The 20,201-nt window shown below is 39.4% G+C and overlaps 1 protein-coding gene across 2 annotated transcripts; it reads left to right on the plus strand.

Annotated features, from left to right (window-relative positions):
- The first annotated feature begins 539 nt into the window (after positions 1 to 539).
- Positions 540 to 19,748, plus strand: galc (galactosylceramidase). 2 transcript variants are annotated; one of them, XM_022750450.1, is made up of 17 exons: positions 540 to 727; positions 845 to 913; positions 996 to 1,059; positions 2,333 to 2,446; positions 2,983 to 3,122; positions 4,034 to 4,072; positions 4,267 to 4,394; positions 8,528 to 8,683; positions 9,026 to 9,150; positions 13,956 to 14,083; positions 14,327 to 14,416; positions 14,500 to 14,589; positions 14,684 to 14,828; positions 16,434 to 16,614; positions 16,712 to 16,875; positions 17,035 to 17,111; positions 18,826 to 19,748. In XM_022750450.1, the coding sequence occupies exons 1-17, from the start codon at positions 587 to 589 to the stop codon at positions 18,967 to 18,969; spliced, it is 1,995 nt and encodes a 664-aa protein (XP_022606171.1). In that variant the 5' UTR covers positions 540 to 586; the 3' UTR covers positions 18,970 to 19,748. The 2 variants fall into 2 exon arrangements, with proteins under 2 accessions (XP_022606171.1, XP_022606170.1); XM_022750449.1 differs by lacking the exon at positions 4,267 to 4,394 and adding an exon at positions 6,547 to 6,677.
- Positions 19,749 to 20,201: the final 453 nt, after the last annotated feature.

Consider the following 20,201-nt stretch of genomic DNA (forward strand, 5'->3'; position numbering starts at 1 on the left):
TGTCCTTTATTGCACCTCATGGAGAGTATCCTATGAAAGTCTGATTAAGGTTTGAGTGAATCTTGGAAATGAGCATTTATTCCCTAAATACATGTACCAATACTCCATATAATACTTTTGCGCATAAATGAAATATTGACAGAATGTTGGCAACATCTAATATAACAGGCAGGCGGTTCCTTGCATATATCTATCTTATTTATGAAAATAAAATAGCAGTGGTCGAAAGTAATTCAGTACATTTAATCAAGTGCTGTGAACTTTACTTTTCATTTTCTGCTACTTTATACACTGAAAGTTAAATATTTAGGTCAATATGTCAATTTTAATCCACTGTGTCAATCCGATCGTTTTAGTCAACAATTTGCAGATTCGGATGAATAACAAATTATATGTTAAAACTTTGTGACATCATCCAAGTGACATTCCAACCAGCATGCTAACCCCAATCTCTGCTGATGAGAACTTCTTTTATGGAAGTAAATCACGTGACCGCCCAGCCTCGCTGTCATGTGATTTACAGAAGGCGTGAATATGCACGCAGCCGTCGCGCGCATCCTGTAGAGAGCCGGGTCGGTGTGTGAGGATGGATGGGACCGTATTGACGGTGACTGTTTTGTTCCTCACTTCGTCTCTGGGTCTCTGCTCCTCTGACACGTACGTCCTGGACGATAATGCGGGACTTGGGAGAGTGTTTGACGGGATTGGAGGTCTGAGCGGTGGAGGGGTGAGTTCAGTCTGTCCGTCTACTTCCTGGTTCGATACCCTCCAACACACAGGAAAGTAAGCAGCTTTCTGTCAACACCATTGTTTACTAGTGTAACATTTCATCTCCTTCCTTCAGGCCACCTCTCGGTTACTGGTGAATTATGAGGAGCCGTACCGGAGCCAGATACTGGACTACCTCTTCAAAGTAAGACCTGAGCCAGGTCTTCCATACAATCGAGTTCAAAGTACGTGAAACTCACTGCTGTGTGTTTTTGTTCTGTCTTCAGCCGAACTTTGGAGCCTCTCTGCACATACTGAAGGTGGAGATCGGAGGAGATGCTCAGACTACCGGTAAGTGACATTTAGCAACACAGCGGCTTATTTTTTTAATTACTTATTAATTAGTATCTAGTATTACCTATTAACTATCAGAAGATAATTCCAAGACTCCAAAGTGACACCTTCAAATGACTTAATAAAACTGAGTGAAGTGGAGGCGGATAATTCTTAGCGATTCTGTTTGATAACATGTTTAGACAAATAATCAGTTGTTGATTAATTTTCTGTCACATGACTAATCAGTTGATTGATTAATTAATGGATGCACCAACAGTTTTTTGTGAATGTATCAACCTCTGGTACCTCCAGATGTGTGCCGAAATGTGCAGAAAATAACAAAACTAATATCATACAAAAAAATTCAAAATATTGACATAACTGGTAGTACAACAATAATAATTAGTAATAGAAAAATAGTAATAATTGTAACAGAAGTTATAAAATGGGGTGAGGTCAACATGCTGCTGAGGTTGTCAATAATTGACATGTCATTAAGTATTTTTGCTTGCAGATGCTTTGATTGCGTGTTGTTGTTTACATTATATAGTCAGATCATTTGCTCTTACAACTAATAAGGCAGGATTGTAGGAAGGCCCTATGACTGGCCCGGGTGAAATCACTAATTTGCACCCCTTTTCCTGCTGTGACGTCTTTCAGAGCACTGACACTGTAAACACACCTGTCACCTGTACAGCACGGTGCTGTTGAACCAGAAAAACACAGCAGCTTCACTGCACTCTGTGATGACAGAGAGAGCTGTAGCCCTGAAATAAGTTTTAAAAACACACAATCACTGATCGAAACTTCTCACACGGAGGCTCCGACACTTACAGGAGCTCCAACCTGAGGATGAGAACTGACAGATCCTTTTTAGCTCACTCTGTCCACTGTTTGTGTGTGTGTGTGTGTGTGTGTGTGTGTGTCCGTGAGTCCTCTGTAAGTGCATGTGATGAAATCACTCCTTGCAGTTGTGTGTGTTCTCAGTCCGAACAGAACAACTTATACACTTGCTAATTTTGATGGAAAAAGGGTTAGGATTAGCCTTCACCTGAAGGCTTCCAACTACAGGCTCTTGTTAACAACAGCCATCTTGAGCTGATCTCAGCTGGCCTTGCTATCTCCCCAGTGGCTTTCTGCAGTTGTTTGGGTCCTGAACCCCCCAGAGGACTGATATTAGAACAGATATTGTTGTGTTTTACGTCAGGGATATGATAAACCCTGGATAAACCTTGGATCCACAGATCGTTTTTATTTTGACAGTATATTGGACCGTAATTGTTTTCAGATGGAACAGAGCCGTCCCACATGCACTATGAGAACGATGAGAACTACTTTCGAGGCTACGAGTGGTGGCTCATGAAAGAGGCCAAGAAGAGGAACCCAAACATCACACTCATAGGTGAGAAAATACACTGTCACTGAGGTCAAACAAAAACCTGATGATGCAGAAATCAAATATCAGAATGTAATACTAAGAGACAGTGATTAGTTTATGATCAAATACAACGTCATTACCTCTCTAAATGGATATCACCATCACCACCATATAGGCTTTTTTGAATGTCTACACATACTAGTTACATATGGTATGAAAACATCTGGCATGACAAGTTTAACTCAACAAGTCTAACACATGATGGGTAGAATGACGCTGATGGAGTATTAGGCCATGTTGAGGAAAAAAAAGAATAAAGTCATAACATTAAAAGAGTAAAGCCCTTTTTATAATATTATGACTTTATTCTCATAATTATGACTTTATTCTCCAAATTTCTGATTTTTTTTTTTCCCTCAATGTGGCCTTAATACTCGTAGTCGTAGATGGGAAATGTAGTCTTAAGACTGAAACCAGCTGGGTGCATTAGTTTGATGATGATACTGCACTCAGAGCATCTTGAACCTCGTCCGTGTGTGTTGGTGTGTGTCTCCCTGCAGGTTTGCCCTGGGCGTTCCCTGGTTGGGTCGGCCATGGTAAGAACTGGCCCTATGACTTCCCAGACATCACTGCAGCGTACGTGGTGAACTGGATCCTTGGTGCCAAGCAGTACCATGACCTGGACATCCAGTATGTTGGGGTGCGTACTCAAGTTAATTAAAGTCTTGCTCCTTGCCATGTGGTGTAGAGTGGAATTCAGGGCTGCTCAATTATGGCAAAAATCATAATCGTGATTATTTTGATTAATATTGAGACCATGGTTATTTAACACTATTACTCATTGACTTTGGAAACACAACGGCATTTATTGAACTTAAAAAAAAAAAAAGAAAATGGAAGACAGATTGCAAAATATGGTTATACACAATATGAGTTAAAGATATCTGAGTGTGAGATAGCAGCCAAACAGGGCGTGGTCTCTCCAGACTATACTGTGTATAGAAAGTCTCTGAACCGGAACACTGCTCAAGATGACGCACCGTTACGTATATGGATGGGTATCGTTAAGATTTTAATGGTACTACTACTTTTATCATTACCACTTATCGATCCAGTGCTTTAATGGTTATCTTATCTGTACTTTTTGTTATTTTGTAAGAAAATAAATAAATAAATAAATTGAGAGCAGAATTAACATGCTGCTTTATAAAAATAATAATTTATATAATTTATGAAATTAAAGCAGCATGTCAGTCTTCGATCTGATTGGCCATGTACTGACATGGATGGGTGTCATGGATATTCCCATTTTTAATTTGCCTTTTCAAATAGTTTTTCAGACTAAATTATGAAATTAATGAAATGCTTCATTACTTTTCCTGTGACATCCCTGATCCTCCAGCCATCCAGAACATAGTATCACACCATCGACAACGAGTATTTTTAACTGCAACCAACTTGGTGACAGTATTTCAGGTAAATGTAGGGGCTGATAAACAAGTCAGCTGTAGGCTGAGTTGTAAACATTTTGCTTGAAATGTCAGCATGAATGTAAAACTGGACTGTTTGAGCAGCAGATCGTGTCACTAAAATTCACTTTTATCTATTTAGATTTGGAATGAGCGAAACTATGACACCAAGTACATCAAGGTAACTCCAACCACTTCTCTTTCAATGTCCCCTCACTGATTTGACTGACAAATGTTAGTGCATTATGGGTAAGCTGGCGCCGAACTGTGGATTGAGGAGAAAAACAGCCACCGACATGACGCACAGTCTGACTCTTAGTGGGTGATTTTACACTTGTAGCTGGGTTCCTCTGAGAGCATGTCTTTGTTGCCAAGGTGCTCCGGGACATGCTGGATAAAGTGGGTCTAACTGGTGTCGGCATCATCGCAGCAGACGGTGATTGGAGCATCGCTAATTCTATGATCGTTGACCCGCGCCTTAATGATTCTGTTGAGGTGATTGGGTAAGTACAGTTGGCTTCAGGTCACATTCAGAGGCGGCTCAGTCACTGCTCATTTGACCCAATCATACGGCAATCACACTGTAAAAGCATGATTTTCACCACGTGCTGTGAGGTCACTGAAGGACAGTTTGATCGCTGACAATTAATTGACTAAACACATGATGCGCAGATGGTATGATGTCAGGCGTGTCTTCTTCTCTACACATCTAACTGTGAGCTGAATGTTTGTGGCTGTTTTTCGGTTGGGCGGTTCAGTCAGACACTAACTTGATAAGATGCATACATTCATGCTCCTCTGTAGTGTATCTACATGCATGTCATGATAGAGCATGACATATTAACCACTGAAGTCAGATAACTCTTTGTGATGTTGTAAACTTTATTGTATATTGCTGCCATCATGTAAAAGAAGAAAATGCATTTCTGGTTTTCAAGCTATGCTTATCAATATCTTTATATTTATTTATTTATTTGGATCTGTATGAGCCACTACCAAGGTAGCAACTATTCTTCCTGAGGTCCACTCAAGTAAACATGACATCATAATGCAAACCAATAATGTAAATTAAAAGCCAAAACAAAAGGAAATAAGAAAATAACAACAAAAACAAACAACAGTAAAACAACTAATTACGATAATAACAACAATGACAGTGAGACGCTAAAATTAACAGTGGATTAAAGGGCTGAGCTGAACAGAAAATAACTTTATGATTCATCTTTTTTTTCAGTTGAACTATCCAGTCTTGATTCCTAAAATCAGGAAATCCATCTGTGCATCTCTGCCTGTTCTCAGTGAATATGTTTGTGTTTGATGTTACATTGAAGCTGTGGTTAATAAGTATATATGGTGCTGTATAGTCATGTAAATCCTTTTTTTTTTCAGTGTGCTCAAAAATAGGATTTTCCCTCAGAAAGTAATGTAGATGATGATAACTGGCTGTCTCCACTCACTTCAGCTGTGTTGTGAATAGTTACAGTGCATGAGCACACAGCGCCGTTAACAGGACTGTCAGGTAGAGAATCTAGCATTTGCTTCTAGAGTCTGAAAAAAAACCAGGTGAATCCACTGAAGTAAAGTTAGCATTATGTGGATTCTACTTTGTTGAATGACGAATTAATAATTTAACTTTTAAGTTTCTGATCTGCCTTAATATACTGATAACTATGTTAACAATTTAGCACCTCATTATATATTATATATATATACATTATATTCAAAAACATTAGAAAACAGCATTGTTGCAAAACATTTAGGGAATAATAACAAATGATAACTACTGATATTTATGTGACAATTGTTTCAAGTGGAAAAAAATCACACTGGGACTTTCTGAATTAAAACCCTTAATAAAATCCAATCTAACTCTGCACTAGGTCTGCAACTAACTGTTAAATTAGCAATCAGTTAATTAGCTGATTATTTTCTCACTTACTCGATTATTCTTTTGTCCGTAAAATAATAAGCTTTATTTATAGAGCACTTTTCATTCAGGAGATGTAGCTCCAAGTGTTTCACAAAAAAAAACTGAAATAGTACACTAAAATAAAGGTGGATAGAAGGACAACGAAATTAGACATTAGAAAGATAGTAGATGATAAAATATGTACATGAAAATAAAACCAGAAAGCAGTAAGAATAGTAAGAAGTAGCTGAGATACGATAGGAGTAGATGTCCTGTTTTGTCAGTTTACTGTGACAAAGAAAAAACATTTCAGAAACTGGAACCTGCAAATGTTTTGCTTAATAAATGGTTAAAATGATTTGGTTCAGCAGTGAAAACAGATTCTTATTAATGATCTGTTGATGGACTCATTGGAAGTCAACTCTTCTCAACTATCTCATTTCCAATTGGAGCAGCAGCTGTTTTCATAGATAAACTGAGTGTCCTCTACCTGCAGAGCAGCAAACAGCAGACAGACTCAGTCACAAAACAGCTGGTGAACATAGAAGAACATTTAGCAGCTAAAGAGAAGCTGGTGGAGACCGAAACACAGAGCTAACAGAGAGGGGAAAACTGGTCACAAACTACATGATTTACATGATGGCAGCAAATACTGTAAAGACAAAACGCGTCCACATGGTCAGAGCTGCGACTCAACGTCTTCTCTGCTCTCTGTCTCCCCGTGTGACTGTGACCGGCTGCACCAGCTGCTGCGGTACACTCTGGATAAAAGCGGTCTGGAGGGGGTCAGGATCATAGCCAGTGACAACCTGTGGGAGCCCATTGCCCTGTCTCTGCTTCTAGACCCTGAGCTGAGCACGGCTGTAGACGTGATAGGGTAGGATACGTCTCTGAGCGTGACGTGTGTGAGCGTCTGTCTCTAACTTGTGCTTGTGCCTGAAAAGATTGAGCTTATTAACAGCTGATTGGCTTTGAGAACGTGTCTTCTCCTACATGATGCATGTGATATTATCATATCATATCTTGTGCTAACAAAAATAATAAGTCTGATAACAGCATATGGTGATTTGTGTGCATGAGTATCTCATATTATTTAGTTTGCTTGTAGTTTTTAAGCTGTTAGAGGAGCATGATCATGTTCTCTGTGGCTGGTTTGTTTGTTACTTTTTACAGAAGGACATAGTGTGTTGGACATCTGTCTGTGTGTATAGACGTCTGGTGAACTCAGTAACGTCAAGTCCAGCTGAAATTAAACAGCTTCATTTGTCTGCTCCAAGCACATGTCTGTAAATCTGTTGACCTGTGAAACCAAAATGGAAGAATTCATATTTTCTATTTCTTGTTTTCATGATGGTGCCCAGTAGTTCTGCACTGATTCAACAGAAAGCTATTAAGTATCCACTATGTAGCTGGAGACCTTATTTGGAGGCCTCCAATCATAAAGCAGTAATTTCAGTGCTGTGTCCCACTGAGCTAGACCAGTCTCTGAACAACAACCCACATTAGCCTCAGTCTGCTTCTTTTGCAGCTTAGCAACATGAACACATCCGGTCCTGCACCTTTAGCTTGTAGAACCAGCCTCCAGACAAACAGCCACCAGGGAAACATGACCTGCTAACATCATTCTGCAGGATAGATAACTAATTAGCTAATTAGCACATTGCCCCCCCCCCATAGACCATGAACCAGTGGTGTAGTCTACATGACAGGCAGGTATATGCTGTATACCCACTAAGAAAGCTCAAGAATTTCCCTATAGCCACTTAAAAATGCCACAGGATACCTAAGAACATAGTTTTGAGACAGAACTTGCACTTCAGCAAATTGTTTTCGAAAAAAACGGGTCGGGAGATCTGACAGTAAACTCAACAAACATGTCGGAGTGTCCCACCTACACCACCATCTGATTGGTTATATGATGACACTATTAAAGGTCACCTTTAGGCTGCCAGGTGAATCAGTTCCCAGGTGAGAACCAAAAGCAACTAATTAACTCTTTTAAGCTGTAACATATTCTGCTCTCTGCATATCTTAATCACATTTCTTTTAATTGAAGGCGTCCTCATTACAAATACTTATTTATGTAAAATGAAGAAGAGCAGATGTATTTAGCAGATTTTATTTCCAAACATCAGAACTGAAGTCAACCTCTAAAATGGAATTGTTTTCAATACAAAACCCTTTTTCTTCATTTACCAAACTGAGCTTAACTCTCAAGCACAGCAGTATGCAATGCCTTTCTGAATATGTGCAGGAACTTTGGCAAAATAAAACAGTAAATATTAAATCACAAAAGTTAGTATTCAAATCGGGAAATATCTGATCAAAGAATAACTGTAGTCAGCAGGACTACAAATCTGATTTGCAATGAAAGTAATGGAAAAAACTCAACTTTCATGACTCTGATACTCAGTGCTACAGATGCTTTTTGATCAGTATCTGCCTGCCGTGTGTGACGTAGCTGTGAAAGCTTCAGTGCGTTGCAGTGTTTTTTCCAGATTGGTCTTGAGGTTGTGTGAAATCACCGGATTATTCATCCCTTTGGGTTTTCTCCACCATCTGATAACATATTAATTAACACATCAGTCACTCAGATGTTAGCTCGTATTGTCAGGTTTTTTGTGCTTTGTATTAAACCAGTTCTAAGCACAGATGTTGCATTTCCAAAATTTGACAGCTGTCTCTTATCGTGTTACCTCTACCTTGTGTTGTGTGTGTGGCGTCCAGGGCCCACTACCCAGGCACCACCACAGTGTCCGAGGCCCTGAAGACGCAGAAGACGCTGTGGTCATCGGAGGACTACAGCACCTTTAATGATGAGGTGGGGGGAGGCTGCTGGGCTCGCATCCTCAACCAGAACTACGTCAACGGACACATGACGGCGTGAGGAAATACACCAGCAAAATAATCTGCATTTCTGTCCAAATGTATTTGTTTCATTAGGATTGAATTTCATCCAGTGTTTTATTTGATTAACCTGAAATTTATGTTTTCAGAGAGTGTGCTTTAAATTATTTGAAGAAAAGTCACAAAATGAACTGTTCATGTTGTTCTTAGTTTCCAGCTTGATGTTAGTTTATTTTAAGGAAACAAAGAATATTTCATGTTTAAGGTGTAAAAAAATCATCAAGAATCAGAAGCTGTGGTGACGTTTGGAGTGAGTGTAACTGTGCATGGAAAGCCTGTGTGCAGCTCTCTGGTTGCTGACAGTGAATCTTCTTCCAGCACCATCTCCTGGAACCTGGTGGCCAGCTACTACGAGGATCTGCCGTTTGGCAGGGACGGGCTGATGACGGCAGAGGAGCCCTGGAGTGGCAACTACGTGGTGGAGTCTCCGATCTGGATCACAGGTCTGCACCACATCCCACACACACGGACAGATGTTTTGCTGATGTGAGTGCAGGAGAGTGTCAGATAGTACATTGCTCTTTAAAAGTCCAGTACAGCTGGACGGGCTCTCCAGCTATTAAACTAAAGGAAAATAAGGTCTTAAAATGTCTTATATGTACTGTAAATTTTGTTGTAGGTATTAAATATGCAGATTGCGTTTTAAAGAGTGGTAGAAAAAAACAAAAGTCAGTAAGATTCATTTTGTAAATCAGTTTTCTTATGGTGTTGTGGTTACATGTCACTTGTTCCATGCTGTTGTCGCTTTGTTAAAAGACAAAAATTTATTTTTAAGATGTGGTTATGCAGACATGCGAGGGGACGCTAACCTGATAGTTAGGCATAAAACTACAGTCTACGGGTCCGCAGGAATATCACAGTAGATTCTAGTAGGTCCTAGTACTTAGCAAGTCTGAGGTAGATGTTAACGTTTGTGGCCGTTTGTTAAGTCTGTCCATCAGTCTAGGTTTGGGAATGGGAAAGTGCAGATTGAATGAGAAATGTTAGGAGGAGACCCCCATGAATCAAGCGTTGTTGTTCAGTCTTTGAGTCTATTTTTTGCAGTGGAGCTTAATGATAGGCTGTTCCCCAGTAACTTAAGTGAGAAAAGAAAAAGTCAATGTGCATAGTGATGAAGGCTGAAAGGCCTGCACTACAAGACACCGAAACACATAACATGTTTTTTCCCTGATTATCTAAAAAGTAAACACATAACATGTTTTTTCCTATGGAAAATGGTTAGCAGTATAACAGTATATAACAGTAATAAGAACTAATAGTTATTTCTATCAACATGCATTATTGGTGTGATTCTTTAATACTGCTGCTGCAGGTGTTTAGATCTTTTATTGCTGTTTCTAATTGTGTCTATGTGCTGTTGAACTTCCATGATGAGCATGGACTGAATTTTCTACTCTACCTCTAATTTAAAACATTGTTTACACCTGGTAGAGCGCGTACAACATAGGCTTTGTCCAAACTGCAATGGCCATGGGTTGGAATCTGACCCATGGCCCTTTGCTGCATGTCATCCCCTCTCTCTCTCTCCATGAATTTCCTGTCTATCTCTCACTGTACTGTCTGAATACAGGCAAAGTTAAGAAAAAAAAATTCATTGATTTAAGGTCTTAAAAAGCACTGATTTATATATTTTTTGGGACTTTTTATGCCTTTATTGATAGTGCAGTACAGAGAGACAGGAAATGGGGAGGCAGAGAGAGGGGGAATGACATGCAGCAAAGGGCCGTCCGATGCGGGACTCGAACCGGGGCCGACTGCAGCGAGGACTGTAGCTGATTTAGATTTTTAAAACTATGCAGGAACCCTGAGCTGTCTGAGCATCACACTAACATGACAAAGAGACAAATTCATGTAAAAAAATCACGTGTTGCTTAGTGGCAGAGGGCAGTTATTAGAGAGGAGCCATTGTGCATGCTGGTCCAGCAGTAATAAAAATAACCTTCATGTTTAGCTTATTACGAAAAAAAAAAAAAAAAAGAGAACATGCTGCGCAGAAAGAAATATTAAAGAAAACTAAAAGCTGTGCTGTGCAAGGTGATGAAGACAACCCAGGACACTCTGTTCTGTTGGAAAGAAACAGGAAAATAAAGTGAGGAGCTACTGTGTGATGGTTAGTTGTGTGTGTAGTGTGGTTTGATCAGGACAGTACGAGGAAGGAAGGTGGCTTTATCCCCCATTCGGTAATGCTGAAAATAATTTTAGGGAAAATAAATGAACAAATTTTTGTTATTCATGGGAGAATTTAACAGAACTACGTAGTTATTTTGTCAGCAGCTGATCAGATATCAGAGTTTCTACAGATCAATAAAAAATCTTAAGAAAGGTCTTGGATGGATTTTTAGAATGTAAAGCCATAAAAAAAAAATCACAACTACATTTGGTCAACCCAAAGAATTAAATGTTCTACCATTAAATATAAAACCTGCTTTTGGTTCTTTCCTCATCTCTTTGTAAATGTAAACCAGGGCTCAGGAAGTAAAAAAAAAAAAGATTTACGATTGCTAAGCTAAAGACAAACTAGGGGTCTTCAGGGAAGAAGAGAAGTCTGTCTCTATTTGGTAAAACCTGGAATCTGGACACCACCATCTGCATTTGAGTTTAGTGTGGAGCCACAGTAGTTAGTGAGTGACATGTTGACTGAGAGCAGGAGAGAAGTCGACTATATGAACTTCCTGCTACAACAGGAGTTTCCATAATCTATATAGATGGTCGTGATACGTCCTTTTTCTCGGACCTTGTAGTTTGAGTAATATTTTGCTGGCAGTTTAACACCAAATATTGTGTGTGTGTGTGTGTGTGTGTGTGTGTGTGTGTGTGTGTGTGTGTGTGTGTGTGTGTGTGTTGTTTCTGTATCTGCTTTAGATCAGTGGAGGTGATAAAGGATTCAGTAGAAGTGGTGATACGGTCACAGGAAATACTTGAGTATTTCAGTCTGATAAATAAATGAGGGACATGAACATATGAGGCTTTTATATTCTGGTACCTTAGTGTAGGAAAGGTGATAAATGCAAATTATTGTTATTGTTGTTATTTACATTTAAAACATGTCTCCGTGCCTTCATGTGTGTTTGTTCTGCTGTGGAAAGAGCATTCTCTGTGCTAAGGTCGTAAAGCATTACATTTAATTTCAGTGTGTTGCATATGTCTTGGTTGAAGCATTTTCCTCACCAAATCTGTCTCAGTGCTCCACCTTAAGGAAGAAACCAACAGAAACCACTTATTTGAGAAGAAGTGCAATTATACTACGACACATCATCAAGAAAAAAAGTGTGTGGCTCAGTATAAATTCAGAGTGGTTAAGTTTGGCATTGACTTTACAATATCATGAAGCACTCTCATTGTCAAATGTATCTGATTTATAACTTACCGTTTAATCATTTTTTGTTTCCCATTCATTTGTTCTCATCTCTCTGTTTCTCTGCCAGACCTCTGGTTCTTAGCTAATTTAGCCTGACTAAGCAAAATTGGTAAAAACTTAACAAGCCTTCAAAGTCAAGCTTAAGAGCCTGGTTCCAAACCTTTTTGCCTTGTGACTCCTCAAAACAAACTCATCATCACTAAGTCATCATCAGTGATCCACCAGTTGTGATCAGTTTAACCAAAGACAGATTTTTTTTGCCATGTGCTTTCCAGAATGGTTCTTACAGATGCTGAGAAGTAACTTTATTATGTTAGTAGTAGTCCACAATGAAAAAAAGCACAGATTAAAGGGAAGCATGGAAAGGTTTCACAGAGCATAAATGCCATTCTGCATCTCTCTCCTCATTTCTGGTCTTCTCTCCGTAGTCAAAATATCTAATGAGTAAAAATTCACCACCGCAGGAAAGCATGTCAGTCACTCCCACGTGTCTTTTAGCACTACGGCCTCAATTCACACAGGCATACACCTCACTCCTGTTGCTTTTAAAAAAAATGAACTGGGATATTGCCAGCAGAATTTGAGGTTGTACTAAAACATGGAGGATTTACAAGGCTGAGTTAGCTACAAACAAAACATTTAAGTCAGCCAGATGCTCAAAAAAACCTTTATTTGAATAACAATTTAGGATTTTATAAAAAGTAGTTTTCATCTGTCTACCTCTACCTATAATTTCTTTAACATTTTGTATGTTACCATTATTCATGCTTGATTTTTTTTCACTTAGTATGTGTTACAGTTATCATTATCACATGACTCTACTTCATCCTTACACAGTGAAGTGGTTCAAGGTTTTTTACCTCTATTTCAGTTGGAGAGAGTACATGTAATGCATTCAATTAACACTTTCTTTCATCAGGTCATATATTTGATAATGCCAGATTTCCTCCAGCTGTCTCTGATGATAGTGTGCCTTGGTGGGCAAAAGAAATCTGACACTCAGTTCTTTTCATTGAAGCATTTTCTTTGTTCTGTTGATCAACAAAAAGTCTACTGGGGTAGATTCGTTAGAGCCAAGGTTGTTATAATTAGCAGCTCAATTTTAGTTGAATGCTTGAATTATATTTTTAACTTGACTGTATATTTAATCATCAATAATAATTTTAATAATTACTGACCGATTTCCAGACTTTTCCAGACGTCACGTCTGGCTAAAGTGTGAGAGAAACTGGTAAACAATCAGATGATGGTTTTCAGTCCAGTGTATGAGTGTTGAACACAGGTGTGCCACAGGCTTCATTCCAAGGACTGATTTTATTCACAGTTTTTGAAAATGAATAAGTTGTAAAACTTATAAACAACACATCTGTATGCAAACACAATTTTATATACAACAGCGCCCTCTGTTGCTCAAACTTGTGTTTTTATTTCTGTGCTATACAGTGAATTGTAACTGATTTGATTAAATGCAGTGTGACTAGATGTTCTGTTTGAATTGATGTTGTCCCTTATGTTGATGATCTGTTGTATAATTTGTAGATGTATACAGTAACTTTTGTGTGCTTTTATACGTGCTGTAATCAGGGCGTCCTTAGAAGAGAGAAGAAAAATTGTTTAAATAAAGGTTTTAATATCTAAAAGACTGTTTGGCATGATGCAGAAATAAGAATTAACCTTATTTTAGCAGATTATTGATAAAGGTGATAGGAAAAGCTTCTAGGTGGACCTTTAGAGTGATTTAGTTTGATATTGAACAGTTATAGGACGTCTCTGACTGATTATTGTGGCTCTTGAACATATGACTATTAATGTGTAAAGAATATCTGTCTTAAATCATGGTCTTCAGAAATGGTTCAATAAGTAACCGGTACTGTATTGTTTTCCCTGCAGCCCACACCACACAGTTCACCCAGCCAGGATGGACCTACCTGCAGACTGTTGGACATCTGGCACAAGGGGGAAGTTATGTTGCCTTGACTGACGGGAAAGGAAACCTCACTGTTGTCATAGAAACCATGGCAAGTTAGGCTTTTTTGCTTGTTGCTTCTTCAAGTTTTCACTTCCTGGTTGGAATAATTACTTAAAAATGATTTTGAAAGTTGTAAAGCTGTAGCTGTTCAGAGGCTGAAGACAACAGATCTACAGAGTTTCAGTGTTCAGATGGAGTTTAGCTGTCAGGTTTTCAGCTGTGTTACATGTACTAACAAAGTGTAGTGAAGTTACACTATTACACAGAAACACTAAACCTGTTTCCTCTACAGACTCATGATCATTCAGTCTGCATAAGACCTCCACTCCTTCCATTTAATGTGACATCCCAGAATGCAACTTTCCAGCTGAAGGGATCCTTTGTAAGTTCCTCTCAGATTTGCATCAATCTAATAAAAGTTAGCAACTGATCCTTCTGTCTTATTCAAGGTTTTTTTTTTCTCAGGCCTCCATCAAGGAACTCCAAGTGTGGCGCTCCCAGTTTAACTTCAAGACCAAGAAGCCCTCCTTCTTCAAGAAACTCACTCCACTGAAGGTAAAGGGACAGTTCAGAATTATTATTATAAAGAGGAACAAGCTGAGTCTTTTAACAAGGTCTAAAATAAGTGTCTTTTGTTTGATGATTTTAGCTGTCAAATGGATCATTCACCTTAAATCTGGCTGAAGATGAGGTTTACACTTTAACCACAATTACAACAGGACAGAAGGGCAGTTACCCAGACCCACCTCCTTCAGCTCGCTTCCCTAAAGTCTACAAGGATAACTTTAATGTTCGTAAGTATCAGACACAGAACGCGAAGGATGAGTCAGGTCTTAGTGTAATTCGTCGTGCAGTTTAAACATTTGTATTACAGACCAGAGTGTGACAGGTTTAGGAATGTGACAAATTACTTGATTAAAGCTGAGAATTTGTTATGAAAAGTCCTTAAGGTTGTGTCACAACCCGGCTCAAGGCTGGACAAAGGAGGGAAGACCACACATCAGCACTTACTAAAAATAAATTTATTTTACACAACTAAAAAGGAAATTAATCATAAGACCAACAAAACACAACAAAACCGAACAGGTTGGAAACCAAGGTGAGAGAGGGAAAGTGGCTGACTGCCACCAGCTTATATAGTGCAGCCAGAGCAGGTGAGCTGAATCTCCCTGACGACCAGACTCCACCCATCAGGCTCCTGCAGCAACAGGCCTGCTTCGAGAGGATCCTAACAGTTGACAACATACCCACATTGGACACTGTATTTTTGTATTGCAACAGGGTTTCCATATGTCCTGGAAAATGAAGAATGAAAGAAATAGCACAGGGTCCTGAAAAAAAAATTTACATTCTCGTCTTTTTCAGTCAGACATCTGCAACAGCTGGCAGTGGAAATTAGGGTGCTCTTCAGGGACCAGACAAAGTTAGAATCGCAAGGGGCTGCACATGGTCTTTTATTTTGAAAAGCTCGGAATGTGATGGTGGGGCATCATGCTCTCCTCAGCAGCAGGGATAGGGAGACTGGTCAGAACTGAGGGAAGGATGATTCAGCCAAATACAGAGAGGCCCATGAAGAAAGCTTTATCCAGGGTCCAGGAGACAGTTCACCTTTCAGCTCCACAATGACCTGAAGCCATGACAACACTAGAGTGTCTTCAGGACAAGTCTCTGACTGTCCTTCAGTGTCCCACCCAAAGACCAGACTTATAGCACATAAAACACATGTAGAGACCTTAAAATTGAAGTTCAGACACTTCCCATCCTGTCTGACATAACCTGAGAAGATCTGTCAGGAAGAATGATATAAACTGACCAAATCCAGGTGAGCAGAGCTTGTAGAGACTGAGCCAAGAGGACTGTAGAAGCTTCTTTGGCAACAGGTACAACTTCCAGAGTGCTGAGTTCTAGATGGTGAAAATGCAGTGAATTTTTTAATGAATAAAATAAAGGTTTTACAAACTTGATTGAGTGCAAAATACAGACTCACAATATTGGATTGTTTTTGATATTGTTTAAGTTTCCCTTTAACTGCCCTCTCAGAAGCTAACATTGTGTTCGTCTGTGCTATTTACATCTTCAGAGCTCAGGCCACTATAGTTGTGCTAATAGAATGTGATTTAAAACAGAAAGAGGGATTCAGGTTAGAGCCATAGATGTTAATACAGATATTTTAAAGGAGACTTCAATAGAGAGGAGCTTGTTAGTCCAGAGTCTGATGCCCATGGACATGGACAGTCATCATTGAAAATGTCCTGTAAAATTATTTCTTGAAAACAGTGTGAAGTATAACGAAGAACCATAACTACAGGAAACAAGTTAGCACAGTTACAGAATTTTACAGTTATACTTGAAAATAGCAAAGAGAAAACAGCCTTCCTCATCCTTCTCCACCTTTGCAGGAAACCCTCCCTTTTCCGAAGCTCCAGACTTTGCTGACCAGACGGGGGTGTTCGAGTACTACATCAACCTGACTGACCCTGGACCTTACACCTTCACCTTACGACAGGTTCTGACTGAGAGACCCATCACATGGGCGACAGACGCGGACCAGACCATCAGCGTTATAGGAGACTATCAATGGTGAGATGATGTATGACTGTATAGAACTAAATATGACAACTGTCTACAATCCAGGACTCTGCCAGGTGTCTATCCATGTTGTGTTGTTGTGTTACAGGCAGAACCTGACGGTCACATGTGACATCTTCATGGAAAGTGTGAAGACTGGTGGTGTTTTCATAGCAGCCAGGGTGGATAAAGGAGGCCAGTCCATCCGCAGCGCTAGAGGAGTCTTCTTCTGGGTGTTTGCAGACGGCACCTACAAAGTCACCAATGATCTGGGTTAGTAGGATCACTCCTCGCTTCAGTACACATTTTACTGTTAAAACAAAAAACAAAGCCAAGACTTCCAGACTTTTGGTATCAAATCCATTTTCAAACGTCCAATCATCCTGACTAGAAGGTTATTGATTTCCCTCTGTTCTCTTCTGCTGTCAACAGCTGGTCAGACTGTACTTGCAGAGGGTCAGTCTGGAACCCGAGCATATGGTTGGCACACCTTATCACTCACTGTGAAAGTAAGTGAAGATTTCACATTGTATTCAGAGAATTTGGTGCTTCCTAGACTTTTTTCTGCTTACTGATGTGTCATAAGAAAGACTGTAGGCATCTTTGTAGTGTCTACTGCAGCTTTTTAAACAGGAGATATTTGATATTGATGCCTCCGCGCTGGTGGGAGTCAGAGCCATATTGTTCTCAGGTTGTCCTTCTTCAAATTTGGCACAAACACTTACTTGGGGATGAACTGATTAAGTTTTGGTGGTCAAAGGTCAAGATCAGTGTTACCTCACAAAACACTTTTCACTCAAGTGAACTCAAGACTTCACACAGCAATTAAGACAATATTTCAAACAAATGGTTCATATTTTTTATGTCTCTGGATAAACAGGGATGTAACCTGAAACTAGTTTGAGTCCAGGAGGCAGACGGCCACCAGGAAGTAATTCTAGTTTTTATGGATTATTGGTTATGGCCAACAAATCATTATGAAGCCTAAGGGCACTGAACTCAGTGACATCAGGCGGTTTGTAGAACTCACAGAAGTACTTGAAGACTCCTCCGTCATCACACCTCACTGATTTCATACTGTAGTTTCTATCTCCATATCATTTCCCAATCACATCACGATACATTCTGCAATTACATTACATTAGATTACCACATGGCATTTACAGTATGTGACATTTCATGTAGCAATGTCATGTAATTGGATAATGTAATGTGGAGACTGTCCTCCTGTAAAATATGAGCCCATAGGTCGTCTGTGCAGCAGGTTAATGTGACCCATAGTTACATTTTGTTGCTAGGTGACATCTAGTGGTCGTAGTAATGACGACAGGAGCAAAGGGAAAGTGCGGTGACGTAGTATAAAGAGAGACAAAGTCCAGGTCAGGAGGAGGTTGTGGTGGATGGATGAATGTGACACAGGAGAGCGCTGTTCCATTCCCATGTGAATGTAGCAGTTTATGTTGTTTCTATCATCCATGACCGTTCGACGATGTTACCACGTTGTTATTATTGTAACCATGACAACAAAGATCGTCTAATGTTGAAGAAGTACTGATTTTAACCCAAACCACAATCTTTTCCTAAACCTAACCAAGCCATGAGCATTATTATAGTAACCAGGTAGGTAAGCCACTGTCAGTACAGTCCATGTGTTTGTAATTGTAACCATGACAATTGAGGTCTGGTATGCCAGCTGCCATAAGGACGCTATTTCAGGAGACACTCGTATCAGCGGGTTGAAGAAAGCAACCTGTGTGATGATGATTGGGAAATGATGCACTAATACTTTTATTTCATTCTATTAGATGGAATCAAACCTAGATTGTTGTTGCTCATGTGGTAATTGTCATATGACACAAGTAGGAATCAATATCTTAATATTGGCACTCATGCCCCAAGAAATAAACAGAATTATTCAGTAAAATTACTTACTGAGGTTTTGCAATGTTCAAAGTCACAGAGAATTGATTGACTGAACTTCATTCAGTTTTGAAGGTGGAAATTTCAATGATAAGGAAACATGAACTTTGTTTTTGAGCAAATAATCTTGAATAGTGTTGTTCAGTGTTAATCTGTCAGCTCCATCTAAATGCCTTATAGTCACATCCCTGTTACTGACGGTCAGAGTGAACAAGCAGAGAGTCTATAAAGAGTAATAATGCACCTAATAAAACAGACAATTGTGTATGTCGTAAAGCTTTCCACTGGAACTGTGTCTTGCAGGGACAGCTTGCATCAGGGCTGCTGAATGGATACCCACTGTGGAAGAACGCTGTGGTGCTGAACCCAAACAACGGCTGGGCTGCCATAGGAACACACTCATTTGAACTGGCACAGTTTGATAACTTTGCTGTGGTGGCAGAATGATGATTTAACTGTGAAATAATGATTTATACTGTGATGTTAATATTCTGATTAATTTATTGACTTGATTAATGCCTTGTTTTAATACTGATGTGCCAAATGTAGACTTGATTTTTTTCTCTTTCTTTAAAAAGATTTAAAAAGTTTTACACAAGAATTAGGGGAACACAAAGAAACATAACACTGCACCCTTTAAATTTGCTTAATGAGATAAATGTTATTTTGAACTGATTTTTTTTATGAAATAAAAGGATTTTGTTATAAAGTGCTTTTTAATTGTTTAAAAGCATTTGTGTAGTAGTAAGGGACAAAATGTGCCTAGCTCACTGGAATGAAAATGAAGAGGTACTGTATATGTAACTGGATGAAATAATGTGTGTTACCTGATTTTCCAGCTGTTTTCAGTGAAAAGCACAAACAGCAGAAGCAGATTAATTTAATTTCAACTATCACTGGTTTAGATACAGTATCTGAGGAAATTGTGGGCACTAGTTAAAGTGTAGGATGTAGAATGGCTCCCAAATAGGTGCCAGGACACTATGAAGGTCACAGGGACTCAAGGGGGGGCATTTTATTTGGAGATTTAATTGTATCAAAGTGTGGCCAGATCACATCCTGTATAAAGTCCATGATTAAGCCTATGATCATGCTTGGATATTATGTGTTCAGCGTCCAAATCCGGGTCAGAATGCTGCTTTACATTTGTGCAACTGTAACTGACTGTAAGTATTTGGACAATTACACATTTTTGTTCTTGGCACTACATTAAAGTCTCAGTTTCAACAGACAGCAAAATAACTCTGGCCCATACTTGGGCCACGTTTGTTTTCTTCTTGCCCAGTTTACACCCCAGCGGCTCAAATCTGGCCCATATAGAACATGATTGTCTGATGCTATTTCCACATCTGGACCAATTCTGGCATACACAGAAAATCTTCTGGCTGTCAGTGAGTACCAGAGGATAACAGCTGGACTCTGCCCAGATCTGGAAGTATATGGGCCAGACTTGGCCAAGGACCCAGGCATATGTTGGGCCAGAAGTTTCATTTTACTATAGTGCCCTTGGCATCTTTGTGTCATTTCAACAGTAGTTCAAACATTAGGAGCTCAGACGTGGCTCAGTGTTAACTGAGAGGTGACACTTGCACACCTCATGTTACAGCATCATGTACACAATTCCTGGAAGCTTAAAACATCCCAGTTCTTTCCTGGCCTGTGTCATCACCAGACATGTT

This window comes from Seriola dumerili, unplaced genomic scaffold, assembly GCF_002260705.1.
Source record: "Seriola dumerili isolate Sdu_G_001 unplaced genomic scaffold, Sdu_1.0 BDQW01000149.1, whole genome shotgun sequence".
NCBI lineage: Eukaryota > Metazoa > Chordata > Actinopteri > Carangiformes > Carangidae > Seriola > Seriola dumerili.

What these genes read in the sequence shown, in the direction of transcription:
- galc (XM_022750449.1), top strand. Translation starts at nt 587, where the DNA reads ATGGATGGGACCGTATTGACGGTGACTGTTTTGTTCCTCACTTCGTCT. An exon ending in GTCAACGGACACATGACGGC is followed by an intron (nt 8,684 to 9,025) that starts GTGAGGAAATAC and finishes ATCTTCTTCCAG; the next exon opens with CACCATCTCCTGGAACCTGG. An exon ending in CCTTATCACTCACTGTGAAA is followed by an intron (nt 17,112 to 18,825) that starts GTAAGTGAAGAT and finishes TGTGTCTTGCAG; the next exon opens with GGACAGCTTGCATCAGGGCT.